This window comes from Falco rusticolus, chromosome Z (genome assembly GCF_015220075.1).
Source record: "Falco rusticolus isolate bFalRus1 chromosome Z, bFalRus1.pri, whole genome shotgun sequence".
Taxonomy (NCBI): domain Eukaryota; kingdom Metazoa; phylum Chordata; class Aves; order Falconiformes; family Falconidae; genus Falco; species Falco rusticolus.
Genome location: NC_051210.1, coordinates 58,861,501 through 58,876,155, shown reverse-complemented (window position 1 = coordinate 58,876,155; position 14,655 = coordinate 58,861,501). Strand labels below are relative to the sequence as shown.

Genomic DNA, 14,655 nt, shown 5'->3' with positions numbered 1-14,655 from the left:
CTGCTAGACCTTTATTTATTCACTTTAAGTTTGTATAATATATTCTTTGCTTCTTGGATCCGATTGTGGTCTTTTGGCTGTTAAATTCTCCTTAATCATTTTATATAGGTTAATCTGTTGCTTATTCTTGTTTGGGGAAGGATTTTCTTTGGCATACTCTCTGCAGTAGCATCTCAATATTTGTTTTGGTCCTGAATTAGCTGATCAGAAATTACTTCCTTATTCTCTGGATCCTGAAGAATGTTTGGTTCAGGTTTGGCATTACTTAATCCAGTGTATACCTAATGAACATAAGTAACAATGTGGGAGATGCAACAGCAGAATTGCAGTAACAACAAATAGAGTTCTTGGTGATGGGACTGCAATGTAAAAATTACTGGAGGGCATCAGACCAGACTACCTTAATTACTCCTTTTTGACCTTCAAAATTATGTGCGTTACTCTTGATACCGTGCTTGTGTTGTGGTTTAACTCCAGCTGGCAATAAGCCCCCCCAGCCGCTTTCTTACTCCCCCCTGCGGTGGGTGGGGGAGAGAATCGGAAGAGTAGAAGTGAGAAAACTCCTGGGTTGAGATAAAGGCAGTTTAATAGGTAAAGCAAAAGCCGCCCACACAGAAATCCACTCACCACCTCCCACCGGCAGGGAGGTATTCAGCCATCCCCAGGACAGCAGGGCTCCCGTCATGTGTAATGGTTACTTGGGAAGACAAGCGCCATCACTGCAAATGTCAGCCCCCTTCTTCTTCCTGCAGCTTTATATGCTGAGTGTGACATTCTATGTTACGGCACATCCCTTTGGCTGGTTGGGGTCAGCTGTCCCAGCTGTGCCCCCTCCCAGCTTCCTGTGCACCCCTAGCCCGCTCACTGGCGGCATGGTGGGAGAAGCAGAAAAGAAAAGCCTTGACTCTGTGTAAGCCCTGCTCAGCAATAACAAAAACATCCCTTTGTTATCCATACTGTTTTCAGCAGAAATCCAAAACATAGCCCCATCCCAGCTACTGTGAAGAAATTTAACTCTATTCCTGCCAAAACCAGCACAGCTTATTAGCAAAAAGCATTCTGCTTCTACGTATGGGTCCATTGTTACGATTAAAAGATGGATTGTTTTCCCTTTGAAAGATAGGCCATATAGTACGTGGCTGTAACTGTTATTTCTGTCTATAACCCCCAGACTGTCATCAAGGTAAAGGAGAAAAAAATCAAAGGAGCACAAGATTATAAGGCTACTGTGTAATTTGGGAATTTTATTTTTCATTATTTTATATAAAAACTGTTAAGGGAAATAATGCATTTAATGGCATGAAGTGTTTTGATCAGGAAGAAGATGTTCTGAGATCAGAGTTTGTGAACCTGGAATTGCTGTTGCTTTTACATGTGTTAGCAGTGACTTTGAAAAAAGTTAAGAAGGATGTCTTATCATTCCTGCAGGTGTAGTGGTGTTATTCAGCAGCGAATAGGAAAGAGGAAAGACCATGTGACTGTAAGAGCCAATATAGGTCACTTGTAAAACTATGAAAACTTCGATGACATTGAGAAAGTCTGACAAATGCTGATCTAAAAGCCAATGATAAACAGTGTTGTCTTTGCAGACATTTAATATTGTTTGCTTTGGGTACCTGTGATGTGAGGACTTTTTTGAGATAGGTAGCTTTCTTCTTGGTACTACTGTCTTTATTAGCCGTCATCCAGATCTACAAGGCAGCTTATCTGTTTCTGTTATGTATTTGAAATGATGCACCAACATACAGCTTTTTAGGATATTCTATATGGATAAGACCATGCAAAGCCTTCAAAAATATTTTACATTTAAATTATTCTCCTAAGAATTATTATATGTTATAGCTAAATCCGGCTTTTCGTAGATGCAGTTTTTGCAGTGGTAAAGAGGCTTTTTTTAAAATAAAACTGTATTATCTCATAGGGGTGCAGCTTGGGAGGGGGAGTTATCAATGTAACTTTTTACTGTAATGGAACCAGATTAACACAAACATTTGGTTTAATTGCAGATTGGCAAAGGAAAGAATTATGTACGAAAAAGAAGCAAAACAGCAAGAAGAAAAGATTGAAAAAATGAAAGCTGAAGCCTGTGATGATTATGGAATTAAGAAACAGGTGAACGATCATAAAATTTGTTTTATAAAATCCTTTTTTGCTTTTATGTAATCATAGTCATCCTAAAATACAAGAATCTCCTGTATCTTTTTCCAGGCTCCTGCTATATGAATACTCAACTAAAATATTATCATTTATAAAAGTCATAATAAGCATTTATAGAAACTTCCTCTACTCCAGAACTGTTAAATTTGAGAGTGTATATGGATTACTTAGCACTTGGTGTCAGGATGGCTGTCACTCACTGACAGTGTGTATGAGGCCATCATGAACTCTCTTTGTCAGAAATACCAAGAATCTGAAAATACATGGTCTGGATGCTGTTAGGTAAACTAAGTGCTTGCTGGTACATGCAAATGTTGCAGTGAAGTGAGAATGCTTGATAGTTAATAGGAAGATGAAACAATTCAACTCTTTGAGTATAGTAGTATCCCTTTGGTAAAATCTTTTTTAGTAAGTTCAGATTTCAGTTCATGTGTCTGTCCTGCCCTGCTTTTGTTATGCCATGGCAAAGAAATACAAATAAAAGTTTAAAACAATTCAGTTGGCAGAAAAAAACGTAAGTGAAGACCAGTAGTCGGAAAAAAAAGGCTATGAAAGAAAAAAAATACCTCAATCACACTTTCTTAACCTGTAAGGCTTGCAGGAAAAAGTGTTATTAAGTACTTCAATAAAAATACTAAATTGAGAACAATCTTATTAAAAACTGAACTATCACATACAAAACTTACCAGCTTTGTAGAAGCTAGGAAAAAATATTAAAAGACACAGTGTATTCCACCATGTGTAAATTCTGCATGTAGTTTCTGTAGGGGTCATGAAGAACCCTGACTGATAGCAGCAAGTAGTGCAGTTGTACTGCTTTGTGGATTTTTTTTGTAATGAAGCCTTAGATTCTACACAGTTGTGTAATGATTCCCAATATATGGAGACTTTACAGAAAACTTCATAATATTTGATCTGTAATGGAAACTTTTTGCACTGTAATCACTAATGAGCGGAGACTAATGGTAAGAACCAGTAGTTTTCTGTATTTCTGTAGTTGTTGATGTTTCTCATACATAAACACCCTTTCCCAGCTAATGCTTTTATCTTGAGATCTGTGAGTGTAGGAAAAACCTACTCCTTGTTTTCTGTCAGTGGGATTGTAGATATATTCTGACGTTTTTGTTAACTGTCAGCACTTTTACTGATAAATGATAAATTTTCATTTTTTAAAAGGTTATCCTACACTACCAAATTACTTCTTGAGTAATGTCATTTCCAGATGAATTAAAAATCCAATGGACTTAACATAGAATATCTGCATGCCAAAGAGTACATAAAGTACATCTTGCTAATACAGTTTTTTACAAGCATTAGTGAAAACAGCAGTATTTTTCTTCCTTCCTTGAGTGAAATGGAGAGTATCTCCTGAAACAGATCAAAAGAAATGTATTTGGAAACCATATATATTGGTTTGGACAGTTATTGTGGAACGTAAGAACTTGCTGGTAATCTTGTTACTGAAAGAGTTCTTGCTGAAAGGAACATTGTAATTTTCGTTAACTTTTTCATTTTTTATGTCTATTTAGCCTCAAAGAAATAGTCAGGTTAGTTCAGCTGGCTTTTTAAATTTTTAGCTGTTTCTGATGCCCACTTAACTAGTTCAAACAAAGTTTCATTCTTCTCACCACTCAAATACGGTAAGATTGAAGTGAAACATACAGTTTCACTTCAGTCTGATTATTTCCATAATTTTTTTTTCCTAGGAACAGATGATCTTTGCGTAATAATATGAACTCTAGCTCTAGTTGCTTAGGTAAAGAGGCAGTAGAACTGCTGATAAAGAGTCTAATGCTTCCCCTTTATGTATTGGGACAGTATCCTTAACAAGCACAGTTTGCTTCCTTAAAAGCTAGCAAATTGGAATTCCCTGTATTAAGTACAGAATAATATTCCTAACATACAACTGGTATGAAAAACGTTTTCAAACTTTGGTTTTATTGCCTAGTATGCTTTCTGAAAGAGACCAAATGACAAAAAATCATTACTGTGATCTTAATTTTTCTGTTCTGTTTTCTAAAAGCTGTTACCCTTTTTATCTAGGTAGGTGTAAGTACGGGCAACATTCTTATGGTAGTAAAGACGTGCCACCACAATGGGACATGATTCATCCCTTCTTCAGCTGGGCTCACTTTCCCTGTGTTCTAGAGGGAGGAAAAAAAAATCTTAATTTCACTTTTCTGCCTTCTCTTTATCTAGGGAACCTCTCGTGTCTGTTCTGCTTGCAATTTTAGTACAAATATTTCCCCAGGTATTTCACTTCCACAAAACAGATGGAAGATTTGTTCTGAACCTTCAAGCTTATTCTAAAACATCTCCTAACCAGTCTGGTATCTTTTAGCAAAGCATGCATTACATTAAGCATGGGAGTCACAATCTGCATATTGTCTTAATAATCAAAAGAACCCAACAACAGAAGAAAACCCCAACCCTATCAGCCTCTCACCTAAGTTTAACCTCCCCCACAAAAAGTGGAGGGGAAGAGAGAGAAAATTTGGCTATTCTAACAAGGTTGAGCCATTCTTGTTGGGAAAGCACATCTTTTGTTAATGTTTTCTTTATGCCACTCCCAAAGAAACCTCCTCATTCGGATGGTTACCACCTCTCACCTGTTCACAGGGTGAGTTTTATACTTGCATCAACATGGATCTGTTTAGGTAGAACTTTGAGTTGCCAGAAGGAAATGTGTGCCTGCTGATTAAATGACAATTTTCTATAATGGATAATTCCATTACTGTCCTCTTAGTTAATTTTAAATGAGCAATATCTGTAATCTATGATACAGTGTATTTAATGAAGAACTTTTTCAGAGGAGAATGTTGAATTTTGCTTCTGTCCTCTGAAAGCATCTCCATTTTTTAACTTCAAGTCACGTGGTGCTCTCCTTCCACCCCCTGCCACTGACAATGACGAAAACCTGTAAGTTGTATATTAGTGGAAAACAGCCAATGACAAACTGTTTTCCAAAAAGACCAAAGGAACCTTTCTCCCTTTTATCTCCTAAAATGATCTGCTTTAGAGGAAACAGGATTAGTGTTGCAGCACTATCCAAACTATCAAGCTGCAACAAGGTTTTACCATCTCATACCAACACCCCTCATGCCAGTCCCTCTGCTGCCTTCTCCTCACCCAGAGCATGCCTTCTCTCTTCCTTGGCTGCTCCCTCTTCACTGGCTGCCCAACCACTTAACAGAAACAGCCACAGTGCCCCTTATCTATGTCAGCCAACCTCCTCAGCCCTGAAGCCAGCCCACAGCTGTATGTTATCAATTAACCCACCTTCATCCCTCTACAGATTAGCCCTCACTTGAGAGCTGCAAAGAAAGCTCATTTGAAATACTGAGGCATTAGATCTAGAACATTTTCTCCTCTAGCTTTCTTGCTACAAATGATCGGTGATTTATGGCTGATACATGGCCATTTCAGTTCTTAAAATGCTCAAGCACTATAGAATACAGTGCTCTCCAGTTCTTTACAGCAGGCTTTTCTTTCTGGTATTTTGGAAGTGTTTTGATCCATGTTTGACAACCCACCTACAACAGACTGCAGCGTGCTTTTCTATCCTGTATTGGTGGATAGCTCAAGCTTCTTTTGGGCTTCCTATGTGAAAACAGAGCAAGCTGCTTCAAAGGAAGTAGAACTAGTAACACTTGGTTTGCTACAGTTTTTGTGTATGTTTGGATTTTTTTTCCCCCTGTATATTCACCTTAATGCCATTTATCCTCTCAGTTCCTGCCTTCTCTATGCCCAGCTTTCTCCTGCATCACCTGTGCTGTCCTACTGCCTATGTCCTTGTGCCACCTGGCCCAGCACATTATGCCTTTATATTCCCTGGTTACCAGAGAGGTGAGAAGTAATACTGTGTGGTATTAAGTGTAAGTGTAGCATGACTACTTTTGTGCTACAGTCTCTTTCTTAGTAGGATTATTAATTTTGGTACCATTGGTGTTCACAATACTTGGAGATAGCCTTTTATCTTCTGGGTCTCTGTCTTTTCCATCAGATAATGGTTGTAATTCATCAATGAATTACAAGTGTTTTACAAACTTTCTGATGAAAAGGAATGCAAACCTGTAGCACTTTTCCTAGCAAACTGATTTATTTGCATGTTTTTTCTTTTCCTCCATACCATCTTCAAGTAGATCCATACTGTTATGATTATCTGTGCAGCAGTCAAAAGGGCAAGTGATTATAAGGCAGTATTTAAAAGCATGCATATGTATTCATGTGCATGTATTTAATTGGTACATATCACTCATTGACATTTATCATGTATTTTAGCCTATCTCCTGTGTTTTGAACACCACTTCTGTCATAGAAAACAATATTGTCACTGTGCCCTGGGACCCAGTACTTTATTAGATTGTCTTTATAAAATGAATATGGAATTTTGTTTTCAAATAATTTGCATATCTCTAAATCTCCTGGTTAGGTGTGGGTCAGCTGGGGAAAAAAAAAAGAACAAAAACTGCTTCCACCTTTTTCATATAATCATAGAATCATTTAGGTTGGAAAAGACCTCTAAGATCATCAAGTCCAACCATTAACCCAGGACTGACAAGTCCGTCACTAAACCATGTCCCAAACTACCACATCTATGCATTTTTTAAACACCTCCAGGGATGGTGATTACACCACCCCCCTGGGCAGCCACTTCTAGTGCTTGACCACCCTTCCAGTAAAGAAATGTTTCCTAATTTCCAATCTATACCTCCCCTGGCGCAACTTGAGGCCTTTTCGTCTTGTCCTGTTGTTTATTACCTGGGAGAAGAGACCAGCCCCCACCTGCGTATGCCTCCTTTTGGGCAGCTGGAGAGAGCAATAAGGTCCCCCCTGAGCCTCCTCCAGGCTAAACCCCAGTTCCCTCAGCTGCTCCTCACAAGCCTTGTGCTCCAGACCCTTCCCCAGCCCCGTGGCCCTTCCCTGGACACGCTGCAGCCCCTCTACGTCCCTCCTGCAGTGAGGGGCCCAAACCTGAACACAGGGTTCGAGGTGCAGCCTCACCAGTGCCCAGTGCAGGGGGACAGTCCCTTCCCTTGCCCTGCTGGCCACACTGCTCCTGACACAAGCCAGGGTGCTGCTGGCCTCCTTGGCCACCTGGGCACACTGCTGGCTCATGCCCAGCCGGCTGCCGACCAGCACCCCCAGGCCCTTTCCCACCAGGCCCTTTCCAGCCGCTCTGCCCCAGCCTGTAGCGCTGTGTGGGGCTGGTGTGACCCAGGTGCAGGACCCGGCACGGAGCCTTCTTGAACCTCATCCAGCTGGCCTCGGCCCATCGGTCCGGCATGTCCAGACCCCTCTGCAGAGCCTCCTGCCCTCCCGCAGAGCAACGCTGCTGCCCAGCTTGGTGTCATCTGCAAACTTACTGAGGGTGCACTCGATCCCCTCATCCAGAGCGCCGATAAAGATACTGAACAGAGCTGGCCCCAGTACTGAGCCCTGGGGAACACCACTGGTGACCAGCTGCCAGCTGGATGTAACACCACCAATCTTTGGGCCCGGCCATCCAGCCAGCTTTTTATGCAGAAAAGAGCGTGCCAGTCCAGGCCATGAGCAGCCAGTTTCCCCAGGAGAATGCTGTGGGAGCTGGTGTCAAAGGCTTTACTAATGTCCAGGTAGACAACATCCACAGCCTTTCCCTCATCCACTGGGTGGGTCATCTTGTTGTTGAAGATAAGGTTTGTCAAGCAGGACCTGCCTTTCATAAACCCCGTGCTGACTGGGCCAGCTGATAAAACTTTTGAAGCTGATTAAACTGTTGTCCCTGTTATGTAACATGCATCAGGCAGAGCAAAATTGCTTCCTATTGCAGAATACTTGGTGTCAACACTCATATGCAGTTGTATTTATTTATATTGTTAAATTACTGAAAATTTGTTTCGGTGTAAGTGCTTAGGTGATCAAAAAAGTAGAAAATGGCTTGGGCATTACCTTCTCAGCTGTTTTCCTCATAGAGTCATGTTTGGCCTTTGTGCTTATTTTGAATGTGTGAATTGTCTGATTTTAGCTATGGTGCCCTTCCATTTAAGGAACTGGTAGGTGGATGTGTGTTTACATCTGTTCTGCTTTTACCTGTCACTGCAATCTGGAATTTCTGGAAAACAGATTGAAGGCTACTGATAGTGCATTATGCATACCAATTCTTTGACATCTGATCCAATTTACAAAAAATCCACATTGCATTTGGTAAATAGGCTGTATACATCCCAACAGTTACAGAGCTCCCATTACATCTGAGGAAACTGCTTTCTTTTGAAAAATGGCAGACATCTGCTTCCTTAGTACAAATATCTTAAATCCTGAAAGACAACTGACTAGAAATGTGGTGGTTCAAGAGATTTGTTTAACTGGCTTTTTCAGCACACTTAAAGGAGATGTTGCCTTCACTGTAGCCACAGTAGTTCTTTTGGTCCTATGTGCACTTACTGACAACAAATTCAATTTGCTTCTCCCTGTACATGTTTTTGTGCTTTATTGCTTTTCTCTTTAACGCTGTATTTAGATGTACTCGGTTACTCCCAGTTTTTTATTACTTCTATTTGGCATTGTAAGTCACAGAAACTTTGCAGATATTTATGGTTCTTTGCAAAGTTAGATCAGTTTCATGTAATAACTTCGTCTGCGACCTGCTTATAATTTAAACTCCTTAGTGTTCCATGTGAAACTGGTGGAATTTGGATAGAATTTGGAGAGCAAACACTTTAAAAATTCCAGTCCTAAAGGTTACCTAATTATGTCAGCTTTTGACTTTATTATATACGTTTATAACAGTAAATTGTCTATTTGGGATTACCAGCATTACTTGAAAAAAATGCGTAAGTTATCAAAGTTTGCACAGGTAGTTTGGTAATCAACTAACAATATTGGTTCCACAGAATTCCTGTTCCAGACTTCCAACTGTTTGTGCCTACTGAATATAGTTAATTCCAGGATTTATCATCCTTCTGGTTTTTGTTTTATATTGTGTAACTATGGGCAAATGTAAATAAACGTCAGGTACATCTTGGATCACAGTCAAATTCTGTTTGGCACAGAGTAGTTTTATTCTTTTCTTAGAGCAGCCAGGACTACATCTTACAGATTCTAGATTAATATGCCTTCCCAGATTGCTTATTGAATGGCATATATCAATTAAGTTACTACTTTTCCTATCATCTGCCAGCTTTACAATACAGAACTATTTTGCGGTGCTGGCCCAAGGAAGTCGTCATTGGATATTCTCACTCTGTAGGTATTCTTTATTGAACAAATTTCTACTACATAAAGCAGAAGGCATCATCTCATGCAGTTTATGGCACACTTCATTCTATGGAAGTTACAAACCTTTATTTATTCACTGCTCAAAGTGTAGTATGCAGAGTTCCTAGTCTTATTTTTAATACGGTCCAACACTGAATGCTTGAAAGAAAAGTGGTAACACCAGCGACTAGACCTTGGAGATGCATAATTTTTTAAAAAACATTTTTCAGCCATCTTTGCTTCATTAGACAGGTTATGTGCTAGGTTCTCTGAAAGAAAATTAGAAATGAAGTTTTTAAACTCTTTATCTCAAAAATTACTTGAACTAAGAACTTAAATACATGACACTTAAAAACATGGTGGTAACTACTACAAAAGGCCTTCCTGTATGCATAAGTACATTCTTAGCTATAGCTTTTCTTCGCTTCTACAATGACCTTTCAGTACAACAGCATTAATACTGAATGGAGAATATAACATAGGAATGACAGAATGAAGTAAGCCATTTAAAGGGAACACCTTCTGTGCTAGGTTATCGTGAATCCAGAAGAGATTTCATATTTAAATACCTAATGTTTTCATTTCTAAATAGATTTAACATTATGGAACAATTCTGCACACCTTTTCTTCTCAGTGGCTGGATTTTGGATCCAGAAATGTTCCATGAAACACACGTTCCCTTGTTTAAATCTAGAGTTGTTTTCTTTAGGAGGAGGCAGGATGTTCAGATTCAGTGGGGTGCCAGTTTAGTAATTTTGTTCAAAGTGCATGGTGAGAATAATCTTTCTCCTAAAATGAAGCACAAAGATAAGTAATAACTTTTTATGCATGATAAGCATCAAAAATATGAGCCTGCTGGTCTTTGCTTTTCATTTTTCTTTACCTTTGTCTTTCAGTCAGAGCCTCCTGCAGTGTGCACACAATGTGATCAATAACTCAATAACTTTTTTCATGCAGTAATTATCTCTATGTGGTATTATCTGAACGCTGTTTTTCTTTATTACCCAAAAGATGCAGGAGATATTTATTTAACCAGCTGATCCCATTTTGGATGAAGCTGCTTTGTGACAGCAGGAGAAAGTTTGTTTTAAATAGCCTTTTTAACAAATGCTGTATGGAAAGCTTACCAGGCAGTAGTTTTTTCCTAAGGGAAAAATTATTCTAAATACTCTTTCGCACTTAATACTTTATATTTAATCAAGCACAAAGTAAATGGAAGTGTCCTGTAAATTAACAGAGTTTTAAGCAATTACGCTAAGTGAGTGTCTTCTAATAAAAAAGCCTATTCAGAAATGGATACAACTGTTCTGAAGTTCCTAGATGATGACTGGACTACTGATTCGGCAGAGCAAAGACTTATGTTAAAAAGTAAAGTTCCTACCTGGAATATATTCTTATTTCATTGGCTTCTGATTTTCACAGATTGAAATCTTACAAGAGTCACGAATGATGATTCCAGACTGCCAGCGCAGATTAGAAGTCGCACATGCAGACCTTACTCAGCTACTAGTAAGTATAGCACCAGAACCCACTGATCAAGAAATGCTGCTGCTGTTCCTTGATGAACTTGGATAAACATGCTTGTCTGCAGTGCAGTTGCAGCAGACGAGAACTGCACTGAAGAACTACTTTTTAGAGGTCCCAAGACTCATATTCTGTAACATACCAATATTTCATTTTAGATAATTGTTTTTGCAGACTTGGTCTTCAGTGTATGAAAATTGTGTGTATTAGAATATGTCTGTATTCTAAAGAAGCTGTCTTTAAGGGAGTGTACACTCAACATACACTTAAATGCTGAACTGCTAGAATGGACTCTGAATTCCTGTGCTAGTTACATGATCAGAAAAATTAGTTCATCTGCTTTAGATAGTTTTCTAGGTAGTCTAGATGTACATAATGCACTTGTAGTGAACTGAAATAGTAAAAATACTTTGCCTATTATTTTTATTATGCTATGGACAAGAAAAAAAGACAGCTGAGTCCTTGCTGATTACTGCTTTATGTTGTATTAGTGAGACGAGTACTAGTGCCACATTTTTTACCATATTTTATACATTACCTGCAGTAATAAGTAGGATCTTACACAAGTAGGTTTATTGAAACAATACCAAGTTTGGAGATCATCATGCTTATTTTAAAAGCTGCCTTCTCATCAAGAATTCAGCTACACATGTAAATGGTATTGTGTGGCTAAAAATACATACCCTAAATCAACCCCCAGATGCATTTGATGGCTAAAACACAAATCCCTTCTCAAAAGAGAAGTCAAGGTGTCTTACCCTCAGGTACTATGCCTTCACAGTTTTTCAAAATAAATGCGCAGTACTGGGCAGGATTTAGGGTCCTTTTGTCATTCAGCTCATTACTTAACAGTTGCCTGATCTAGATTTCATTGGCATGCAGAAATGGTGCTATTGATCCATGCAGTGTGCTGTACAAACTTAAAACAAGGAAGGGGGGGAGTTACTATTGTTAAGAATTTGGAAGTCTTCAAGAGTTTCTTTCTGTGCTGAGCTAATCTGCAATGCTTTTATTAAAATGAACTGTATAGTAGTATGGTATTTTTCAATTGTCAATCTGCTTAAGCTTTTTCCTAACAGTGCTCTTGTTCTGACATCTGTTGTTATTGGTTCCAGTTATGCTGTCCTTGGTTTTAAATATTTAACAATAAAATAAAGGTATGCATAGATGAAATCTACTCACACATGACAGCCATCATCTTGGACCTAAAGTAGGACAAAAGGATTATCTGTGCTTTGAGTCATGTAGAAGCAGTGTTTTCAGTAATTATATATCTCTTGTTTCATACAATAGTTGGGGTTGGAAGGGACCTTTAAATTTCATCTAGTCCAACCTCCCTGCAATGAGCAGGGACATCTTCAAATTCACGTTGCTCAGAGCCCCATCCAACCTGACCTTGAATGTTTCCAGGGATGGGGCATCTGCCACCTCTCTGGGCAACCTCTTCCAGTGCCCCACCACCCCCATTGTAAAAATATTTCTTCCTTGCATCTAGTCTGAATCTACCCTCTTTTAGTTTAAAACCATTACCCCTTGTCCTGTTACAGCAGGGTCTACTAAAAAGTCTGTCCCCATCTTCCTTATAGGCCCCTTTTGAGTACTGCAGTAAGGTCTCTCTGGGGCTGCCTCTTCTCCAGACTGAACAACCCCAACTCTCTCAGCCTTTCCTCACAGCAGAGGTGTTCCACCCCTCCCATCATTTTTGTGGCCCTCCTCTGGACCCCTCCAACAGGTCCACGTCTTGCTTGTACCACAGGCTCCAGAGCTGGATGCAGTGCTCCAGGTGGGGTCTCACCAGAGCAGAGCAGAGGGGCAGAATCACCTCCCTCAGCCTGCTGGCCACGCTTCTTCTGATGCAGCTCAAGATACACTTGACTTTCTGGGCTGTGAGCACACATTGCTGGCTCACGTCCAGCTTTTCATCCACCAACACCCCCAGGTCCTTCTCCTCAGGGCTGTTCTTAATACCTTCATCCCCCAGCCTGTATTGATACTGGGGGATACAACCAACCTGGGGGCAAGACCTTGTACCGGGCCTTGTTGAGCCTCCTGAGGTTCACATGGGCCCACTTCTCAAGCTTGTCCAGGTCCCTCTGGATGGCGTCTCATCCCTCTTGTGTGTCAGCCTCACCACTCAGCTTGATGTCATCTGCAAACCTGCTGAGGGTGCACTCATTCCCACTGTATTCTGTCATTGATGAAGATACAAAAAAGTACTGGTCACAGTATGGACCCCCTGAGGGACACCAGTTGTCACTGATCTCCATCCAGACATTGAGCCGTTCACCACTACTTCCTGGATGTGACCATCTGGCCAATTCATTATCCACTGAACAGTCCATCCATCAAATCAGTCTGTCTCCAATTTAGAGAGAAGGATGTTGTGGGGGACCCTGTCAGAGGTCTTACAGAAGTGCAGATAAATGACACCCATAGCTCTTCCCTTGTCCACTGATACAGTCACTCCATCACAGAAGGCCACTAGGTTCGTCAGGCAAGACTTGCCATCGGTGAAGCCATGCTGGCTGTCTTGAGAATCACCTCCCTGTCCTCCATGTGCCTCAGCAGAGCTTCTGGGAGGATCTGTTCCATGATCTTCCCAGGCACAGAGGTAAGGCTGACAGGTTGGTAGTTCCTAGCGTCCTCCTCTCTACCTTCTGTAGAAATGGGTGCAATGCTTCCCTTCTTCCAGTTACTGGAGACCTCCTGACTGCTGTGACTTTTCAAATATCATGGAGAGTGGCTTGTCAACTATATCAGCCAATTCCCTCAGGACTCTGGGATGCATCTTGTCGGGTCCCATAGAGTTACGTATGTATAGGTTCCTCAGGTGGTCACAAACTCAATCTCTTACAGTGAGAGGGACTTTGCTCCCCCAGTCCCTGTCTTGAGGTCCATCTACTTGAGAGGTGTGAGAAGAGAGATTGTCAGTGAAGACTGAGGCAAAAATTTTGTTGAGTACCTTAGCATTCCCCTCATCTGTTGTTACCAGTTATTTTTCAGTTACCTTTTTAATTTTAATCCCATGTCAATTATTTTCAAAGTACTCAAAAATTTTGGTTTTTATTCTAGGAAAATGAAAAGGAATTGGAAGAAGCTGAAGAGTACAAAGAAGCACGTTCCTTACTGGAGTCGGTGAAGCTGGAAGCCTAGAAGTTTTTCAGTACTTTCTTTATACTCATTAGCACGGGGTCCATTCCACACTTTCATTTGACTATGGCTGTGTTACTATCGTTGACTTGCTAAGGTTTCCTTTATGTAAACCAGCCTTTCTCTTAACTCCTAGATGCATCAAATAAAGAATCTTGTGAAACAATCTGTGTGTTCCATATTCAGGTAAAATAGAAACATTTCCGGTTTACCTGGATTACAAAAAGGAAAAATAAGCCAAATTTAATGGAAGTGTAATAATGTAATATCTAATATACAGAACTTAGTCTGAACAATTCACTCTAAGAAACCCTAAAGACCTTAAAGATTCATCTAGTTCCAACCCCCCTGCCATGGGCTTTAGAAGCACTTTATATATGAAATAATTTCAAGCCATTATAGCATAACAATCTGTTGTGAAAGAGAAGATGGACTAAATGACCCTTCAAAGTCACCCATCTTTTTTTCTATGTGCAGTTTATCTGTGATTTTATCAAGTATGTACTCCCTGTTTATCTCTGAGCCCAAGACAGAATTAAGAGTTGATTCCAAATCTTTCTCAGTTCGCCTGCAGTTGATTTGTAG

At 40.1% G+C, this 14,655-nt stretch overlaps 1 protein-coding gene across 2 annotated transcripts in view; it reads left to right on the top strand.

Annotated features, from left to right (window-relative positions):
• Window positions 1-14,236, top strand: part of TBCA (tubulin folding cofactor A) — a 31,583-nt gene extending 17,347 nt beyond the window's left edge. For both annotated transcript variants that reach the window (XM_037373874.1, XM_037373875.1), the window contains 3 exons: window positions 2,007-2,112; window positions 10,819-10,905; window positions 13,993-14,236. In XM_037373874.1, coding sequence (XP_037229771.1) covers window positions 2,007-2,112; window positions 10,819-10,905; window positions 13,993-14,073 — 274 coding nt within the window. In that variant the 3' untranslated portion in view covers window positions 14,074-14,236. The remainder of the gene's footprint in view (window positions 1-2,006; window positions 2,113-10,818; window positions 10,906-13,992) is intronic.
• The last annotated feature ends 419 nt before the right edge of the window (window positions 14,237-14,655 follow it).